This window comes from Lissotriton helveticus, chromosome 12 (assembly GCF_964261635.1).
Source record: "Lissotriton helveticus chromosome 12, aLisHel1.1, whole genome shotgun sequence".
NCBI lineage: Eukaryota > Metazoa > Chordata > Amphibia > Caudata > Salamandridae > Lissotriton > Lissotriton helveticus.
In genome coordinates, this window is record NC_136073.1 from 309,008,764 (window position 1) to 309,029,721 (window position 20,958).

At 44.7% G+C, this 20,958-nt stretch overlaps 1 protein-coding gene across 1 annotated transcript in view; it reads right to left on the bottom strand.

Annotated features, from left to right (window-relative positions):
- Positions 1-2,533: 2,533 nt before the first annotated feature.
- BCO1 (beta-carotene oxygenase 1) overlaps positions 2,534-20,958 on the bottom strand; it is a 236,689-nt gene continuing 218,264 nt past the window's right edge. The window contains exon 11 of the mRNA XM_078670768.1: positions 2,534-4,896. Coding sequence (XP_078526894.1) covers positions 4,742-4,896 — 155 coding nt within the window. The 3' untranslated portion in view covers positions 2,534-4,741. The remainder of the gene's footprint in view (positions 4,897-20,958) is intronic.

Sequence of the window (20,958 nt, forward strand, 5' to 3'; positions counted from 1 at the left end):
CGTGGGTCCCTTGCTCACTTTGCCACTGGATTAAAGCTAGCCTGGCTGATGAAGGGTGTTACCCTGAAACCAGTCCCAGGCTGCTTGTTTGAGGTCCAGGAAATTCCAGGTTTGGCGGTTCGGGATGGACTGTTCCCATGAGACACAGGGTCAAGACTAATTTGCATATAGCTTGGTCTGAACTGGGGTGGCTAAGTGAGCCATAGACTGATGATGGATTTAACCCAGACCTGTGACTGGGGGTGAGTGTCTGAAATGTTTCAGCACTCTGTCCATCATCTCCTTGTGTTTGCAAAGTATTGACACACCCACATAAACTGTGAAGGAGATTGCACTTTTTGTCAGATCTAAAATGACTTGTATCTATGCTTTACCTTAACATCTCTACCTATCTGTTGTCCTGATTGGTCATATAGGCTCTGTAGATCTAATGTAGTATTCAGATATGGCTTGTAACTTTATAATTTAATACATTCTAGAATGAGTCCTCCTAATGCTTTCATTTTAGTCAAGACTAAATGTGCTGTGTTGGAGGTATATGTAGCATGTATTTTGTAGAGGTGAGTGAGCCAACAAAGTAATAGGGAGAGCTGAGCCAGAGCCGACCCATGAGTCTTGCTCGAATCTTAGAGCCAGTGCACGAGCCGAGCCCTGAGTCTCTTCAAAATAAAAATAAAAAATGTTTTTTTTTAACATGTGGAAGCTTTGACATTAAAAGATAACATTGTAGCACTGCACTGAGAAGTACTTATTAAAAGTGATTTTTATGTATAACTGGTATTCTGAACTCAACTATTTGAAAGTACTTTCATACGCGATAATGAAGAAAAAAAGTGTTTTGGTGAAATAAATTACTTGCTTAACATCATACAATTTTACGTGGGGAAGCTATGATTTATCCAGATTTTCGGTTTCCATTTGTACAAACCAGACAGTAAATAGATATCGATTTGTCTTTCCTTGTGTGAAAGCTTTGTTTTAACCTTAGTGCATTTTTCTGTAGTTTTTAAATATATCTTGATCCCGACCCGAAGGCCAAACACTTTACATGAGCACCAATTATATTACACAAGGTCACATGCATTGTTTATAGTCATGGGGAGACTAGGGGCCAGATGTACAACCATAGCATTTTGCGACTCACAAATTGCAACAAATTACGAGTCGCAGTTTGTGAGTCGCAAAATTATATGTACAACAGTTGTCTGAGACACTGTCTCCGATTCCCAATGGGGTCGCAAATTGCATGCCTCATGAGTATTAATGAGCCAGTCGCAATTTGCGACCCCATTGGGAATGGCTAGCACTCCCAGGGATGGTGGCCTGCTGGGGTCAGCAGACCACCATGTCTGGGACTGCTTTTAAATAAAGCAGTGTTTTTTTAATGTAGCCCGTTTTCCTTAAAGGAAAACGGGATGCTTTTAAAAAATAAAAATGAAATTTTAAGTTTCATTTTTTAAGGACAGGCAGAGGTCCCTGGGACCACTGCCTGCCCTTAAAAAATAATTGCGCATGCATTCCCAAAGAGAAAGGGGTCCGGTCCCCTTGGGACCCCTTCCCATTTGCGAGTGCCTTACAGCCCTTCTGAGAAGGGTGGTAAACTGCAAATGTTTTGCGACAGCAATTGAGGTTGCAAAACATTCATACATTGGCTTTGGAGTTGCTATTAGGAATGGATGCCCTTGGAATGCCCCTTCCTAATAGCGAGTCGCTAACCCTAGTTTGTGAGTTGCTAATTATTAGCTACTCGCAAAATAGGGTTGGTACATGGGCCACACGTTTTTTGTGGTCGCAAATGGGCCTAAAACCCATTTGCGACTGCAAAAAAAGGTTGCATCTGGCCCTAAGTGATTTCGTCAGAATCACAGGATGTTGAGTGGACGCAAAGACTCGAACCTGGTTCCCTAGTTCCAGTCGGCAGCTCTGACAACACCACATCCTGGGTAGAGGGAGGAAGCAGCCAGGCAGAACCCACGTGAAAGCTCGGCTCGTTCTGGGACCAAGGTTCCAACAAGACCTCGAGCTCGGCCAGAGCCAGGCTTCAGGCTGGAGCCTATCTCGAGCTTTCAGTAGCTCGCCTTCCTCTAGTATGTAGATGGCTTGCACAGAGGTGCTTGCTTACTCGGATATTTGTTCTCCCACTACTTAGTCAGGTGGAGTGAAAAAGGCCTTCTACGCTGTCCATCATCTGCCGCCAGTTAGATGATGGGAATCTTCTATGGATGTTTCTGTGTCTGGGGCCCCTTTCATCTCTGAGGCCAATCTAACTACCACACTCATTCTTAATCACTAACAATAGGAAAACCTGCTGCTGAAGCACAAAAACTGCCCGAAACTGCAGTTGATCAGCCGTCATGCGAGAATGTTGGCCTTTTTAGACACTAGTAAACAAGAATATCACACTTGGATTGTTTACCATAAAACATCACTATATGTTTCCCTCTGACACTGGGATGGGTTCCACATAAGTTCCACGTCCGCTCAATAGGAAACTGCAGAGGTTTAGGTCAATGAATCTATTCTCCATAGTAAATAATGAACAGTTTATTTTTTATTAATATTAATAATAATACATCTAGTATGAGTTTACTAAAAAGAGGTAGATTTGCAAACAGCGTGACAGATGTAATGTTTTTCGAATGCGTAAGTGCTACTTGTATAGTCTCATTAGGCCCCTAGAATTAGTGGGTGTAACACATTTAATCACTTTTGAATTTATGTCAACCTTCACAGTAGGAAAGAGTTACTTACAATACCCAAGAACATGGATTTAAAACGTAATCTTTGTGACTAAGGGCCATATGTAGGTGGCCAAATACCGGTCGGTAACGGCCGATTTCGGCCGTTACCGACCGGTATTTTGATTTTCAGATGTAGGTGGGCAAAATATTACCGATTCTGTATATTTACTGAATCGGTAAATTTACCGAATCTGTAAATTACTGATTCGGTAAATGTACAGAATCGGTAATATGGGATGTAGGTGGCACTGGAAACAGTGCCACAGGCCCTTAGGAATTCGTTATTTACCATGAAATATGATGGCATGGTAAATAACGAATTCCTGTGTACATGCACATCTGTGCATGTACACCTGCGCCATGTGGCACACAGACATGCCCTAAGGGCATGTATGTGTGTCACATTGCACACAAGCCAGAAACAGGGGTGCAACAGGGTGTCAAAGTGACACCCTGTCCCCCTTGTAAAATCGGTAATTTTACCGATTCGGTAATTACCGAATCGGTATTTGCTATTGAATCCTATGGGCTTCAAGGCCCATAGGAATCAATGGCAAATACCGAATCTGTAATTACCGATCCGGTAATTACCGATTCTTACCGATTCGGTAATTGTTACAGAATAATTACCTACATGACATTTACCGATTTGTAAATACCGAATCGGTAAAATTCGGTATTTACGATTCGGTAAATGCCATTTACCTACATATGGCCCAAAATCGTTTTTGGCTAAATGATTATAGAACTAAAAATCGTCTCACACATACTTACAAAAAAGCTATCAGATAATTAGAACCTGTGTATACATTTGTTGAGCTATACGTCGTGCATTGCCCTTGAAGATCTTCCTTTGAATTGTGATTTGAAACCTTCACAAATGTACCTAGTATGGAGTTAGAGTCCAGTGACAAGGAGCAATAAGTCATGACGCTCACGTAGATTGAATAGGCTGTACCTGTTCTTAGGATTTCTATCGTTTCAAGGCCCAGACACCAAAAGGCTCCCGTCACTTTCAAGACAGTGGCAAAAAGATAATTGATGACACATATTTAGTGATAGCCACTACAGATTAAAAGCTCCTATAAGGCACATGGGAATTTGCAATAACATCAGGGTGAAAACTGCTTATAACAAAGAGGCAGGGCTAGCCCATGGAATGGTAAATATTCCACGTGGGCTAGTGGGCCACTGAAATGTAGACTCCATGCTCAGCCACCTGACTGAATCTTGTCAATATAGGTTAAGGTGAATGGTTTATAGATGTATAGCATTGTTGTGAGGTGTCTACCCTCCTTTAAATTCATCAGGGCATTGGCTTTTTTAGGCACTGCACTGTTGTACCAGCAGAGAAGAGATACATGAGCAGTTAACACAGTGCCCTAATTCATCCCAGATGTCAGAGTGCCCTGTTAACTTCTGTACTTGTGCCATCCAGTGGGGCAGTGTCATTGTAGCCGAAAGTAAAGCCAGCGGAAATATCAGCATCCAACACAGGGCCGAACCAGAAGCGATGGCTGTGACCGCTTTTTAAAGTTCCATAAGTGGACATTTTAGAATCAGTTCATGGTCAGTTTCCACGAAAAAACTATTGTTGTGCATTAGCTTCATAATGCATCATGAATTCAAGCCGCAGTATCACTGTGCTTGCATCTGTGCTTCAGATCCTGGAATGCAAGCCCTGTTCCAGTTCCTACCTTTGTACATAAGGGTGGTGGTTTTTGCAAATGTGCTACTAGATTGAGAGAGAATCGGCATTAATGTGTGTTATCAAATCCCCTCTGTTTCATTCTCAAAATGATTTGGTGCAATATGGAGACTCCTCAAGAACCATATTGCATCTTCCTTTAGCCGAAGAATGACTGGCATGTCAGATGGACAGCTTTTCAAAGCTACCATTGCTTCATGAAGTAGCGTTGTCCTTCATCTGCAATATTCCAAATGGTCCTTCATGTCACTATGTCCTTATATTGGTCCAGTGTCTGATTTGCTCCAGGCCTTCACTTTTCATCAGGTATGAAGCAGCCATGCAAGTCCAGGTGCATATCCACGTTGACAGAGGCACGGGCAACTTCTGTGAATGTTTTTCCATCCAGTATGAGTAAAAAGGATGGCTTTTCAGGATCGGTAGACACAATGACGGATAAAATAACACCTAGAAATAAAAAATCGATATATTAACAAATAGACAAGTTTTATTTTAACAAAAACACAACACTGATCCAATCTCTTCCTTTGTCTTTGAGGGCAATGAAGGCACACAGCATATAGAACCAAGATCGTTTGTTAGTTAAATTAAGCACTGGTATATTTCTTCAAGAGCTGATAAGACTATTAGTTCTACACCCACCCAGTATGCTCATCTTTAATTTCCACACTTTGATGTTCCAGGTAGGGAACTCCTGAGACTTTGCTGCCCTGGGTGGGGTGGTTTGTTGTTTTCATTGAGGGTTGGTGTGGATTGAACCAGTTTGTCAGGATTCTGAAACCATAAACCACTGCATTCTTTCGCGACAGAAAAGCTCCCTACTGGGAGTATGCTTTGCTTAAACAAAACATTGGAGGTAGTGCTTCATGGCCCCACAATAAAAGCCAAGTGAGCGCTCAAGACTAGTGTGAGTGAGCAGGATGGCTGTGTTCATGACCTCTTCATGAATGGTCCACTGAACATGCACAAGGAAACTCATGGAACTAGTGCAGATACACAGCTGCAAAGAGAATGTAGCAGTGCAGCGTGGATGCCATGTGGCGCAGAACTGGTGCTGGTATTGGAGAGATGTTAGCCAGTAGCCAAGCAGTGTGGAAACTGATACAAGCCTGTTAAGATACATAGGGCTTCTATAGTTGAACGGTACCAAATACATTAAAGGCATGTAAGTTCTAGGTGAGTGCTCTAGGGCTCCTTGGGATGACTGTGGGTTGCTTTCGTAGCATTGATTAATTCTTGTTAATTATTAATGAGGCAAGTTAATGTGGGTATTCCTCACTTTGCTCTTTCCTAAAAATAGAAGATATAGGAGAAAGCAAAGCATAATCTGGGCTGTTATTGAAACGTTGGGTACCTATTTGAAACGGATGAAACTAGGGAATTATGTGCTGCACATGTAGATTATGTAACATGTATTAGGGTGTGTATGAAAATGATGTAGAAGGTGCAGGCATCAGCATCATTTTTGAGTTCCCCAGAAGAGTCAACATTAAGGTGGGAAAGCAAGAAACAATTTTGCTTACTTTAACTGCACTGATTGTACTGAACTTGATCACTGAACACAAAAGTTTTACTTTTACATTGTGTTGGTGCGGAAGGCCAAAATGTCTTTGAAAAAGGACCAGAAAGTGTAGATAAATTTGAAAAGTGTTTGAAGAGGCTGAATAGCCATAATCTAACCAAAGTGAACGTAGTGCGAGACACACAAGATAATGGAAAGAGGCAACATGAAGGGGAGAGTGGGTAGGGTATGGAACTATACTGTGGAAGTTGGTAAACAATAGTGATGTTGGGGCAACTTTGAAAGAACAGTTGTATGACCACTGTAAGCTGTATTGTAGAGATTCCACTGGAAGGGAGAAGCTTTGGATGAAGGGTAAACCTGTGTTAATAGAAGAATGGGAAGTAGCTTAAATGATGGAACATGCAATGTAGTATGTGAAAACGTTGGAAGGGTGTAAGAATAGTAGAGAGAGGTTGAACAACAGGTTGAAAAGAAGGCATGTCATATTCCTATGAAATAAAAGAGGAACAAGCATATAATAATAATAGGAACCAAGTGGTGAGTCCAGGGTGTCTTATAAGTGCAGGAGATATACATGTCTAGCAGGCCTTAAAGGATGTCCTGATGATAACATGATATGTAGACTGTCCAGAAAAAATAGGTTAAAGAGCTAGATGTTGAACAACTATTCAAGATGAAAGACATGAATCATTAAAGAGCTAGCGAAGGCAGTAGGTAATACAATGCAATGGGTGGAAGAAGGCAAATATGAACGTATCGATAGGAGGAGTGGTGTCAGCATGATGATGGACTCTAAGATGACAGTACTTTCCTGGCGGGTTAACTGAGCTGTTCCAGGTGAACCGTGAAGGTGGAGTTGCATGTAGCTAAGACTGGTGGATACAGGAATTATCCCACTGGTATATGTGGGTATTTTGAATCGAACCTGTGCACAGGAAGATTGTGTAACATGTGTTAGGGTGTGTATGACAATGATGCAGAAGGACTGTATGAAATAAGTAAAGGTTATTTTGGGATGCTTATCAGACAAGCATTGGCATAGCCAATAGGTCTCGCTTTTGGGACCTTATAAGTATTTAGTTATGCAGCACAATATCCTTGGTGCAACAACATCAACTGTTGCATGGCTAAACACTTAGAAGGTCCCAAAGGCGAGACCTATTGGCTATGCCAATGCTTGTTTTATATATGGTACAGTGCAACCGGCAAAAAGTTATTCAGTAGGAGCCACACAGAACAAAGGCAGCATACCTGGTTAACCAATGTTTCAGGCTAAAACCACACCTGAAGCAATTTTATTTATTTATTTATTTATAGAGCGCAACATTTATCCCGAGGGATATCACGGCGCTAAGGACTATGGTAGCAGATGGGAACTGGGTTGGCCAAATGTCATGAATCATTCTTTAGGGAAAAGGTGTGTTTTAAGTTTTTTTCTAAAAGTGTTGTAATTCTTAGTTAGCCTAAGTTCCACTGGGAGTTCATTCCAATGTCGTGCAGCCAAGTAGGAGAAAGTGCGACCTCCCGCTTTGGTCCTTTTTATTTTCTTTGTTTTGGCAAGAGCGAGGTGTTGTGATCTTAGTGGTCTGGCGCGGGGAGTAGAAGTGTAGTTTATTCTGAAGAATAGTGGGTCCTTTGTTATTGAGGGTATTGTGGGCATGACCTATGAGCTTAAAGCAGGGTCTTTGGCGCATGGGTAGCCAGTGGAGTTGTTTTAGGTATTCTTTGGCGGAGCTATATTTGCCTTTCCTGCATACTAGCTTGGCTGCAGCGTTCTGCACTACCTGTAGTCGTTGAAATAGGTAGTCTGGCATACCTACAAAAAGTGCATTCCCATAGTCCATCCTGCTGACCAATAGGGCCTGTGTAACTGACTTCTTGCTTTCTAGAGGGATCCATGGGAAGAGTCTTCTCAGGAGTTTTAGATTAGCAAAGCTTTTCCCACATAAAGTTCGAATGTGGGCCTGCATGGATAGTGTGTCCTCAATTGTGATGCCTCGGTTTTTGGCCGAATGTTTAGGTGCCGGGGCGTCTCCCAGCGTGGCGGGCCACCATGAATTGTCCCAAATGTACTTTGCCTCACCGTACAATAAAATCTCGGTTTTATCTGCGTTTAGTTTAAGGCTGTGATGTGCCATCCATGTGGCCATTTTCGTTAGGCAGTTATTAAGTCTCAATTTACTGTCTTCATGCCCCTTCCCCAGCGTAATTGTGAGTTGCGTGTCGTCCGTGTAGGAGCAAACCCCCAGACCCCACCGTTCTTCAATTTGTGCCAAAGGTGATACATAGGCATTGAACAGTGTGGGGCTGAGGGATGCTCCCTGCGGAACTCCGCATTTGAGTTGCTTGGGCTTAGAGAGGAAGGCTCCTAATTGTACCGTTTGTGTTCTATTCTGTAGAAAAGAGCCAATCCATTCGAGCGCTTTCCCATTTATCCCTTTTTCTTGCAAATTTTCTAATAGGAGATGGTGGTAGACCGTGTCGAACGCAGCCGACAGATCTCATAGGATCAGGGCCACCGCTTCACCCTGATCCAGAGAGTTTCCAATGCTGTCCGTAACAGCCAGTAATGTAGCTTCTGTGCTGTTTATGGCCCTGAACCATGTTTGAGTTGGGTCCAATAGGTTGTTGTCCTCTAAATATCTGGACAGTTATCTGTTAATCAATTTCTCCAACACTTTGGAAAGGTAGGGAAGTTGGGAGATGGGTCTATAGTTGACTGGGTTTGGTACGTTCGAACCTGCTTTTTTTTAGCAGTGGGGTGACTATGGCTTGTTTCCATATCTCCGGGAAGACGGCAGTTTCTAGGGATTTATTGAAAAGTCGCGTGATTGCTGGGGTAAGGATGGGTATAAGCTGTCTGAAGATGAAGTGAGGGCAAGGATCCAGGGGTGATCCAGATTTAAATTCCAGCATAGTGCTGGCAACTTCATCTTCTGTTATTAGGGGGAAGCTATTTAAGTTAGCAAGATTTTTTGGGGAGCAAGTGGATACTTTCATGCAGTTGTTGGTGTTAATGGTTCAGAAAAGGGGGTGGTGATGAACGGAGTGCCTGAATTAAGCAGACCACTCTTACCCAGTCCAAAGATCAGGGCTTTATCCATCACCGTTTTTTAGCTCACTGCACCATCCCAGCTCAGAACTTGGCTATATGCAAATTAGTCTGTTCCTGTCCCAGTGCATGATGGGAACAGGGCAAACCAAACTACCAAGCCAATTCTTGTACTGGGAAGGAAACAAGCTTCCGGGGACCGGTTTCTGCCATTTCAGGCGTCTTCGGCCCGGCTTGCTTGAATCCTGATGGTGCAATGAGCAAGGGACTCACATCTGAGTATACCCTTCCACGCTTATGGTGGACAAAATGATTCAGAAAAGGGGGTGGTGATGAACAGAGTGCCTGAATTAAGCAGACCACTCTTACCCAGTCCAAAGATCAGGGCTTTATCCATCACCGTTTTTTAGCTCACTGCACCATCCCAGCTCAGAACTTGGCTATATGCAAATTAGTCTGTTCCTGTCCCAGTGCATGATGGGAACAGGGCAAACCAAACTACCAAGCCAATTCTTGTACTGGGAAGGAAACAAGCTTCCGGGGACCGGTTTCTGCCATTTCAGGCGTCTTCGGCCCGGCTTGCTTGAATCCTGATGGTGCAATGAGCAAGGGACTCACATCTGAGTATACCCTTCCACGCTTATGGTGGACAAAATGATTCAGAAAAGGGGGTGGTGATGAACAGAGTGCCTGAATTAAGCAGACCACTCTTACCCAGTCCAAAGATCAGGGCTTTATCCATCACCGTTTTTTAGCTCACTGCACCATCCCAGCTCAGAACTTGGCTATATGCAAATTAGTCTGTTCCTGTCCCAGTGCATGATGGGAACAGGGCAAACCAAACTACCAAGCCAATTCTTGTACTGGGAAGGAAACAAGCTTCCGGGGACCGGTTTCTGCCATTTCAGGCGTCTTCGGCCCGGCTTGCTTGAAGGTGTGGCAGGGTATACTCAGACATGAGTCCCTTTCTCACTGCTCCATCAGGATTCAAGCAAGCCGGGCCGAAGAGGCTGAAATGCCAGAAACCGGTCCCCGGTAGCTTGTCTCCTTTCTGGTGAAGAATTGGCTTGGTAGTTTGGTCTGCCCTGTTCCCATGATGCACTGGGCCAGGGACAGACTAATTTGCATATAGCCAGGTTCTGAGCTGGGATGGGGCAGTGAGATAAATAACGGTGATGGATCAAGCCCTGATCCTTGGACTGGGTAAGAGTGGTCTGCTTAATTCAGACACTCTGTTCATCACCACCCCCTTTTCTGAATCGTTTTTGGCCACTATAGGTGTGGCAGGGTATACTCAGACATGAGTCCCTTTCTCACTGCTCCATCAGGATTCAAGCAAGCCGGGCCGAAGAGGCTGAAATGCCAGAAACCGGTCCCCGGTAGCTTGTCTCCTTTCTGGTGAAGAATTGGCTTGGTAGTTTGGTCTGCCCTGTTCCCATGATGCACTGGGCCAGGGACAGACTAATTTGCATATAGCCAGGTTCTGAGCTGGGATGGGGCAGTGAGATAAATAACGGTGATGGATCAAGCCCTGATCCTTGGACTGGGTAAGAGTGGTCTGCTTAATTCAGACACTCTGTTCATCACCACCCCCTTTTCTGAATCGTTTTTGGCCACTATAGGTGTGGCAGGGTATACTCAGACATGAGTCCCTTTCTCACTGCTCCATCAGGATTCAAGCAAGCCGGGCCGAAGAGGCTGAAATGCCAGAAACCGGTCCCCGGTAGCTTGTCTCCTTTCTGGTGAAGAATTGGCTTGGTAGTTTGGTCTGCCCTGTTCCCATGATGCACTGGGTCAGGGACAGACTAATTTGCATATAGCCAGGTTCTGAGCTGGGATGGGGCAGTGAGATAAATAACGGTGATGGATCAAGCCCTGATCCTTGGACTGGGTAAGAGTGGTCTGCTTAATTCAGACACTCTGTTCATCACCACCCCCTTTTCTGAATCGTTTTTGGCCACTATAGGTGTGGCAGGGTATACTCAGACATGAGTCCCTTTCTCACTGCTCCATCAGGATTCAAGCAAGCCGGGCCGAAGAGGCTGAAATGCCAGAAACCGGTCCCCGGTAGCTTGTCTCCTTTCTGGTGAAGAATTGGCTTGGTAGTTTGGTCTGCCCTGTTCCCATGATGCACTGGGGCAGGGACAGACTAATTTGCATATAGCCAGGTTCTGAGCTGGGATGGGGCAGTGAGATAAATAACGGTGATGGATCAAGCCCTGATCCTTGGACTGGGTAAGAGTGGTCTGCTTAATTCAGACACTCTGTTCATCACCACCCCCTTTTCTGAATCGTTTTTGGCCACTATAGGTGTGGCAGGGTATACTCAGACATGAGTCCCTTTCTCACTGCTCCATCAGGATTCAAGCAAGCCGGGCCGAAGAGGCTGAAATGCCAGAAACCGGTCCCCGGTAGCTTGTCTCCTTTCTGGTGAAGAATTGGCTTGGTAGTTTGGTCTGCCCTGTTCCCATGATGCACTGGGCCAGGGACAGACTAATTTGCATATAGCCAGGTTCTGAGCTGGGATGGGGCAGTGAGATAAATAACGGTGATGGATCAAGCCCTGATCCTTGGACTGGGTAAGAGTGGTCTGCTTAATTCAGACACTCTGTTCATCCCCAGCCCCTTTTCTGAATCGTTTTTGGCCACTATAGGTGTGGCAGGGTATACTCAGACATGAGTCCCTTTCTCACTGCTCCATCAGGATTCAAGCAAGCCGGGCCGAAGAGGCTGAAATGCCAGAAACCGGTCCCCGGTAGCTTGTCTCCTTTCTGGTGAAGAATTGGCTTGGTAGTTTGGTCTGCCCTGTTCCCATGATGCACTGGGCCAGGGACAGACTAATTTGCATATAGCCAGGTTCTGAGCTGGGATGGGGCAGTGAGATAAATAACGGTGATGGATCAAGCCCTGATCCTTTGACTGGGTAAGAGTGGTCTGCTTAATTCAGACACTCTGTTCATCACCACCCCCTTTTCTGAATCGTTTTTGGCCACTATAGGTGTGGCAGGGTATACTCAGACATGAGTCCCTTTCTCACTGCTCCATCAGGATTCAAGCAAGCCGGGCCGAAGAGGCTGAAATGCCAGAAACCGGTCCCCGGTAGCTTGTCTCCTTTCTGGTGAAGAATTGGCTTGGTAGTTTGGTCTGCCCTGTTCCCATGATGCACTGGGCCAGGGACAGACTAATTTGCATATAGCCAGGTTCTGAGCTGGGATGGGGCAGTGAGATAAATAACGGTGATGGATCAAGCCCTGATCCTTGGACTGGGTAAGAGTGGTCTGCTTAATTCAGACACTCTGTTCATCACCACCCCCTTTTCTGAATCGTTTTTGGCCACTATAGGTGTGGCAGGGTATACTCAGACATGAGTCCCTTTCTCACTGCTCCATCAGGATTCAAGCAAGCCGGGCCGAAGAGGCTGAAATGCCAGAAACCGGTCCCCGGTAGCTTGTCTCCTTTCTGGTGAAGAATTGGCTTGGTAGTTTGGTCTGCCCTGTTCCCATGATGCACTGGGCCAGGGACAGACTAATTTGCATATAGCCAGGTTCTGAGCTGGGATGGGGCAGTGAGATAAATAACGGTGATGGATCAAGCCCTGATCCTTGGACTGGGTAAGAGTGGTCTGCTTAATTCAGACACTCTGTTCATCACCACCCCCTTTTCTGAATCGTTTTTGGCCACTATAGGTGTGGCAGGGTATACTCAGACATGAGTCCCTTTCTCACTGCTCCATCAGGATTCAAGCAAGCCGGGCCGAAGAGGCTGAAATGCCAGAAACCGGTCCCCGGTAGCTTGTCTCCTTTCTGGTGAAGAATTGGCTTGGTAGTTTGGTCTGCCCTGTTCCCATGATGCACTGGGCCAGGGACAGACTAATTTGCATATAGCCAGGTTCTGAGCTGGGATGGGGCAGTGAGATAAATAACGGTGATGGATCAAGCCCTGATCCTTGGACTGGGTAAGAGTGGTCTGCTTAATTCAGACACTCTGTTCATCACCACCCCCTTTTCTGAATCGTTTTTGGCCACTATAGGTGTGGCAGGGTATACTCAGACATGAGTCCCTTTCTCACTGCTCCATCAGGATTCAAGCAAGCCGGGCCGAAGAGGCTGAAATGCCAGAAACCGGTCCCCGGTAGCTTGTCTCCTTTCTGGTGAAGAATTGGCTTGGTAGTTTGGTCTGCCCTGTTCCCATGATGCACTGGGCCAGGGACAGACTAATTTGCATATAGCCAGGTTCTGAGCTGGGATGGGGCAGTGAGATAAATAACGGTGATGGATCAAGCCCTGATCCTTGGACTGGGTAAGAGTGGTCTGCTTAATTCAGACACTCTGTTCATCACCACCCCCTTTTCTGAATCGTTGGTGTTAATGGTGGCATATATTTCCTCTATTTTATCTATAAAATAATTACTGATCATTTTGCAATTCCCGATTGAAGGGTGTAGGGCTTGGGACAAACAGTTGGGCTTGCACAGTTCATTTATGATTTTATATAATTCTTTGGCAGAATTGCCGTTTTCGCTTATTCTTTGTGCGTAATGTTGTTTTTTTGCATTTTTTATGGCTAAGTAGTACGCTCTGAGCTCGACCTTGTAGGTTAGTTTGTCCGTATATAAACGAGACATTCGCCAGGCATGTTTCCTGTTTTTACAGATTCTTTTTAGAGTTTTAATTTCTGGGGTGTACCACTTTTGAGAAATACCTTTTTTAGATGATTTGGATTTGATTTTGGGGGCGCATAGGTCCAGCGTATTGCTAATCCCGGTTTCAAGATTTAGGGCAACAGTGTTCGTACAGGGGACACCAGGAGGCTCAGGAATGGTATTAGCAGGCCAGTGGGGTTTAAAAACTTCAGGGGTAACAAGCTTCCAAGGTCTGTAAAATGTGGGCGTTGATCGAGATGGTCTGACGGGTAGTGATGGTTGGTCAAACGAAAAAAAGATTAGGGAATGATCTGTCCATGATGCTGGTTTAATCTCCTCAATGGAGGTGGTATCTATGTTAGTGAACAGTAGATCCAAAGTAGGACCTTCACTATGTGTGGGTCCTTGAATCCACTGTTTAAGATGGAGAATGGACATATCGTTACTTAGTTGTGTTGCAACTTGATTGTCGGATTTCTCAAAGTGAATATTGAAATCTCCAATTATCATAAAGTTTTTGTATTTGAGACAGATGGAAAAAATTTGTGAGAGTAGCCTTGCACTAAAGTCTGCATGATGGCCTGGGGGATTATAAACTATAGCTCCTCCTAGTAAGGTGTGATTATCTTTAGATATTTGGAAGGCTAATAGTTCATGTTCATCGTACATTGTAGTTGTTATGGGGAGACAATTGAAGTTGTCCTTAAATATAATAGCAAGTCCCCCTCCTCTCCTCCCTTGTCTATCCTGGCGTATAATTTTGTATCTTGGAGGGAGGGTGGTGGCCATGTCAGGGCAATTGTAGTCACTTAACCAAGTTTCAGTGATGAAGACTAAGTTGGGATTCAATTCGTTAATGGTGTCCCAAATCTCCATGGAGTGTTTTGGTACAGATCTGGCATTGAAATATAAACATTTAATTCTAGTGCCATTTTTCCCTATATTGTGTACGAGTTCTGTACTTGTTAGGCTGCTCCATTTACATTTCAAACAACTGAATGGTCCTTCTATGAGTTCGGGTGAGGCTTTGATACAATCTACGTGGCTATGTAAAGTATGTGTATTTAGATTGGTCAGAGTTGATCTGGAATAAGGTAGAGTATTCCTGGGGGTGGATTTACTGGGAGCCCCTGGTCCCGGTCGGGCGCGGACGGGCGCAGACGGGCTTGCCTTGGGCACGCCTTCGGCGTGACCGAGTCGCGCCCGCTGCGCGCGTCCGCTGCGCGTTCGATGCATATGTGGCTAAATACCTTTCCTTACGGCGGACGACTAGACCGCGTCCTGCCGGAAGTAGGGATTGTGTAGGGAAAAGGAGGCAACCGCCCTCCGCACAAACGGCACAGCAGCCGCGGCGGACCGGGGTCGGTTCCAGAAAGAGCACCGAGAAGTATAGATAAGTTTAAATGACCCCAAAACACATTACATTTAGCAAAAACGATGTGTAAAGTACAAAATGCCCCAAACACACGCAAAAAGATTTAAAAGAGCACAAGTTAAAATATAAACAGGTTTTAAAACTACAAAGAAGCACACGAGAATTGCGGCGCCAGCAGGGCTACTCACAGTCCCAATCATGCAATGCATGTGGTTCTACAGACCTCTGTAGACATCTAAAGAACAAAATCTTATTTTCCTTCCACAAAAACATCAGCAATTCAAAGCTGAAAGTAATACTATATTACACTTTTGTAATAAAATAGTTTTGCAGACAAGATCATCCCGCTGACAGTTGAGTGCTGCAGATAACGAGTACAAATGATGAAGCAAAGCTTTGCATATTTTGCGGCTTGCCGAAATCAAGAACCTCGTTTATGTGTAACAAGGTAACCCGTGTATGTTTTACTAACATTTATATTTAGTTTGGAGAAAGACCGTGAAGCTTGCACATGTGTTTTACTAAAATAATTACTCGTGTCCCCTAAAATGGCCGCCGCTTGTATTTTAGTCACTGCGCATGCGTCAGCCACACTCACGTGTCCTGACGCGTCTGCAGAAGTGGAGGGAAAGTTGTGCGCATGCGTAATTCATAGCTGTGCTTATCATGTGGTACTGCTCGTGCCACTGCTCTTGTGTCTGTGTCAATGTAGCTAACATTTAATTGCATAAGTTTATTTCTTGATGATGAGTTAAAAGTACCAACCCTGTGATGTGTTTTTCATAATGACATTATTATGTATTAATTTGTTTTCGCTTACTTTTCATGTACCGCGGGCAATGGGGGTCTGAGTGAGAGGAGAGCCATATTGGAGGTCCCTTCTGCGCCTGTGCGACATTCGGCAGCACGAGGGACCTTGGCTGATGGAACATAGCCAGCTGGCAGTGATGGGCGAGATGCTCCTGAGAAAGTCACCTCTGCCCTGCGAGAACAGCGAATGTGGCTCCTTATGTGATACAATGTATTGTTGCGCTACTGTTAGCTCATGGGAACCCCAAATCTGCTAGGCGGTACCCAAATATGTAAATGAAGGCTTCAAATCGTGTATTGTGATTGGTGTGTTACCCAAACCCTACCTTAGGACCAATCGAAATTGAGGGATTCTGACACTTTGCAACATTGGGGGGTGGTACACTGTCCCCAAACTGTATATCTACCCTGGGTTCACCTAGTGAACCGTCCGACTTGTCTGGTTTAGCTGACCTGTCACTGACCCAACGCACTCAATAGGTGACTGAAGATACAGAGCGCTGCGGAGCACTCTGTCCGAATTTGACCATAGACTAAGGTTTTACTGAACCTTAAAGTGCTGGCAAGGCACTTAGCTGGGAGTTCGTTGACCCAATCGGGGTCTTGATCGATAGCTGCAGAGCGGGTGGAGCGCAGGCGTTGCTTCCGAACTGTGGGTTCCGGTCCTGTCCTGAAGAGGGTCCTGTCCTGAGGGTTTGCTGTCCTGTCCTGAGGGTCCTGTCCTGATTCCTATTCCGAGGGTATCCTGTCCTATCCTGGGTGTCCATTCTGCACCTGCTGTCCTTTGAGGGGTATCCTTCCTTGAGGGTTTCCTGTCCTTAACTGACCCGTGGCCAGGGTTTGGTTTCCACACCTTTTTCTAGGTAAATATCACTCTGAACCTCTTGAAATTCTTGCACCTTCTGAATTTCTAACTTTTGCTTTAATAAAGTTAAACATTGCATATGTTATATTTCCATGCCTTTCCGCAAACTATTGAACAGTCATTTATAATTTTGCAAAGTTATTCCTATGTCTTCTCAATTGTTAGAAATTATATTTTGCATAGCAGTGTGTCATTTCCTGATATGGTCTAGAACTTTGTTGCCTAGGTTGTTCAAAGGCCCTTTCACCTTAAGTGAAGCGTGTTATTCATTATAAGTTCTTCTATAGTCACACACACTTAGTCTATCACTGTCTAGATAATACTGACTTATATAGTATCTTTTCTCGTTACATTTTATTAGTACTTTGATGATTACTCTGTCATTATTTCTTTCTGCCTATGTGATTTACGTTATCTTGGTTATTGATTGCCTTATTTTACTGTATCTCATGCAAGAAAATATTGAACTTTAGATAAACATTTTAAAACTTCCAGTTGTCCGTGGTCATTTAAAACAGTATTTGAATGTTATTGGTTGGGTTTGTATTTTGCTGCCTTTCTTTTTACAGCTAGCTCCCTGATTCATTGTGGTCATTAGGCACCCGTGTCGGTGGATGGTAAGTCGGGTGCACTGAAATTTGGTAGCAGGGAACACACACACACCAACTCGATAGAGCTCGTGAAGTCACCTGATCGATGTATATGGTGATTTGAAAAGTATATGGGCCCTGAAGCCGGAAACGGCGAAAACTGTTGGTCGGGTGGCCTCGCGCGCTCTATCAGTTTTCTGGTAGCTAGAGGATGGTTAGGGACTAGTTGAGAGTAAGGCAGGACTAGTTAGACTAGTTAAGTCGGAAGCTGCTATTATATTAATGCTGCTATAAGAGCGGCTGTTCTGAGGGAACTGATCACTCTCTTGTGAATACGCTGCTGAAACTCATGAATTACTGTATTGTTATTATTCTTGTTCTTATATTGTGATATGTACTAATCCATGCAATTGTCAACCGTCTTGTTTCTTGTTGTCCGAACTCCCCGGGGAATTGAAAGGGCAAGTGGTGAATAGAATCCATTGTCCTGAGGTCACAGGTTCGGGGAAAGTTAGGTGCAGGTTAGGATAACCGGGAAGCACTAACTAGGGTTTTCTGAATACATGTGTGAATAAATGACAGTAACGGGGTTCATTGGCAAAATTCCCATAGTGGCGTAACCTAGTAAGGGTCACATCGGAAGAGTAGCAGGTTCCTCGGAGCTAGCGTGAAAGCAGAGGGGTCCGCTGAGAAACCTTAAACTCGGAATATATCCCGGAAAGAAGTGGATGAGTTTAGGGGAATAACAGGTTCACCGATGCTAGAGTGAAGGGTAGGCGGAAGAGATCTGCCCGCAGCGAGTGAAAAGTAAATGGAAGTAGTTTACTTGCTGTAAAAGAATTCTTTCTCTGTCTAGACACTTGAGCACTGTGGCGAATGTGTATTTGTTGTAAAATAACCAAGCACTGAGCACTTTAAAAGAAAGAAAGTTTCCGTTACCTTGTGAAGGGAGGGAGTCAGTCGCGAAGCGCCTCTGACGTCACTCTGTGCCGCGCTGGGATTGGTAGAAGCAGCGGGCGGGTAGCGGAGCTGAAATTGTAAAGGAGGGGTGAGCGCCGGAGCGTGGGAACTGTCTCACGAAGGGGTCGCGCACCCATTGGCGGAGCCTATTTTGTGTCGCGCACCCATTGGTTGCACGAATTTTCTGAAGCGCGTTCTGATTGGAGGTAGTTTGTAAACAAAGTTAGCGCAGAAGTCGTATGTGGCACTCGCGGACTACAGAGACGCGACCTGATCCAAGGCATCTAGGGTTTGAAAGGGATCAGTGGAAGGCTAACAGATACGATATTATGTACGGAACCAAGAGAAAAATGTCCCTTGTAAGTAAGGTGAAAAATTATTTTAAAACGGACAAACCGATTAAATCTAGGGAAGGTGTTCTTGTCCCAGCACCCAATACTCCCGCCTCATTCATGATGTTTGACCGAGGGTACAATACCTGTGTGTGGCTGGAGAATTGGGTGAAGTACACAAAAGATGACGGAGTATTGGCTTTTCCGTTAGATGGTACTTTCAATGGTAGGATCTTATTTAATTTAAGAACCCGAATGAATGAACTGCATCCCAGACCGAGACTAACGCAGTATGAGGCATTAGAGGAATGGGAGATTGAGGCTTTTGAAAGAGAAAGACCCCGAATGGACAAGGGTTTGACCAAGTGGTACCCCAGGCAGAAACAGGAATCCAGGGATAAAAGGATGAAACAGTGGAGGCAGAGCATGATTGTTGAGGGTCTGTTTCCTATGATGCCGGCATGTCATAACGTTGGAGCGGGTGAGAAAAGTACTGAAAAATGTAAGCATTGGGGGGCCCTGGGGGATTCAGATGATGAACTAATAGATGACATCTGTACCAGAAGTCCGCCACCTTACAATGAGGGAACCCGACCTTCCAGTGTAGGAGATGTTCCCCGACGCCCCTTCCTAAAGGAAGAAGACAGGTCCCTGGGACTGGGAGGGGGTGGTCAAGTATTGCCCTATCCTGAAAAACCCGAACTGACGGAAACAAGGGACATATATCCCAAAGTGCCCGCAAGTCAGGAAGAAAAATATTCACGTACAAAAACCTTTTTTCCCAGACCCTTGTATGAAAGCGAAGAGAAACCTTCGAATTCAGGACTGCCTTTTGTTCAACCTCCATATAGGGAAGAGCGCAGGTCCTTTAATACTGGAACTTTATTCCCGAAACCAAATTATGGGGGAGGACCAAGTGAAACGCATCCTACTGCCCCGAGTTTTACTCCTCCATTGACCCCACAGATATTACATGACACAACTCTAAGAAGGGTACTAGTGGAAAAAGAGCAAGAGGCTCTAGCTAGACAAAGAACAGAAATAATTCAGAAAATTTCTCAGATAAATACCAGTCCTGAGGCATTGACTATTCCAGTAACTATTGGACCGGTGGTCCCGTTATACGGAAATGGTCAGGGAAATCCGATTACTCCAGTCATGACCCCAGTCATAGCAACCCCGAGACAGGAACCAATCATCATAGATGATCAGTCCAGTGAGTGTGAGTCTGAAGTTGCCTTCTTGGAATTGCCAAACAAACAGACTGGAAAGGGAATACAGCAGAGGTATAACCCTTTTAATACAAAAGAAATTAAATTAGAGACAGCAACAGGTACTAGGAATGTCTCTCTGGTAACTCCGGATGAAATTGAGAGTTGGAGTCGTGAATTAGAGAAGCAGACTCCGCAAACAAAGCCTTTAGATCTCTACAAGTTGAGGGTCGAAATAGAAGAATTAATGGCAGGAAATGTGGGGTTGGATCGATTGAATACCTACTCTGAAGAAGAATTGTCGTTCATATGTAAAAGCTTTACAAGGAACACCAGAGTGCTCCATGAAAAACTGACCGAAACAGCAGTTAGTATGGGGGTAGATATCTCAAAATCCAAGCCCTTACAGAAACCGTACAGAGCAGACTTCTCAGACAAAGATATAGAACACCTGAATGTGGCAGGGAAGAAGTTGCAGATTAAAGAATTAATGGGGGTACTACAGAAATGGGGAGATGTGGAAAAATGGAGAAGCAGGTGGGCGAAAAAGAGGGAAGAGGTTCGCTCCCGACAAGTGACTCCCGAGTTTGCTTTAAGAGAGGTAGAAAAACCTGAGCAGTTATGCCCCATGCGCGAAGTTCCAGGAGGGAAATATGTGCATGTCCCCTGGTCTAGGCAGGATATTGTGTCCTTCACGAACGATTTTCCAAAATTACGAGAGAAACCAGTTGACTGGTACCGGCAAGTGGAGAGGTTCGTGAAGGTACAGAAATGTCTGTGGAAAGACCTGGATGGGTTTTTCGACATTGTGGTTCCAGTAGATTTATGGACCCAGTGTAAAATAAACATAAATTGGCCCAGTGAAGAGTATCCCAGAAACAAGGAAACAGGGGAGCCATCAAAGGAAGTCATGCGAAAATATGAGCAGGTAATTCAGCACTTGAAAGAAAAGGTGCCCGCCAAAGAAACTGATTGGACAAAAATAGATAGAACAACACAGGAAAGGGACGAAACAGTGCACTCCTTCTATGAGAGGTTATTGCAGGTATTTAAAACATACAGTGGTATTGACAACATCGACCTGAAGGATATGACGCACTTTATTTACAGGTTTGTAAATGGTTTAAGACCTGAAATTTGTCAGTGG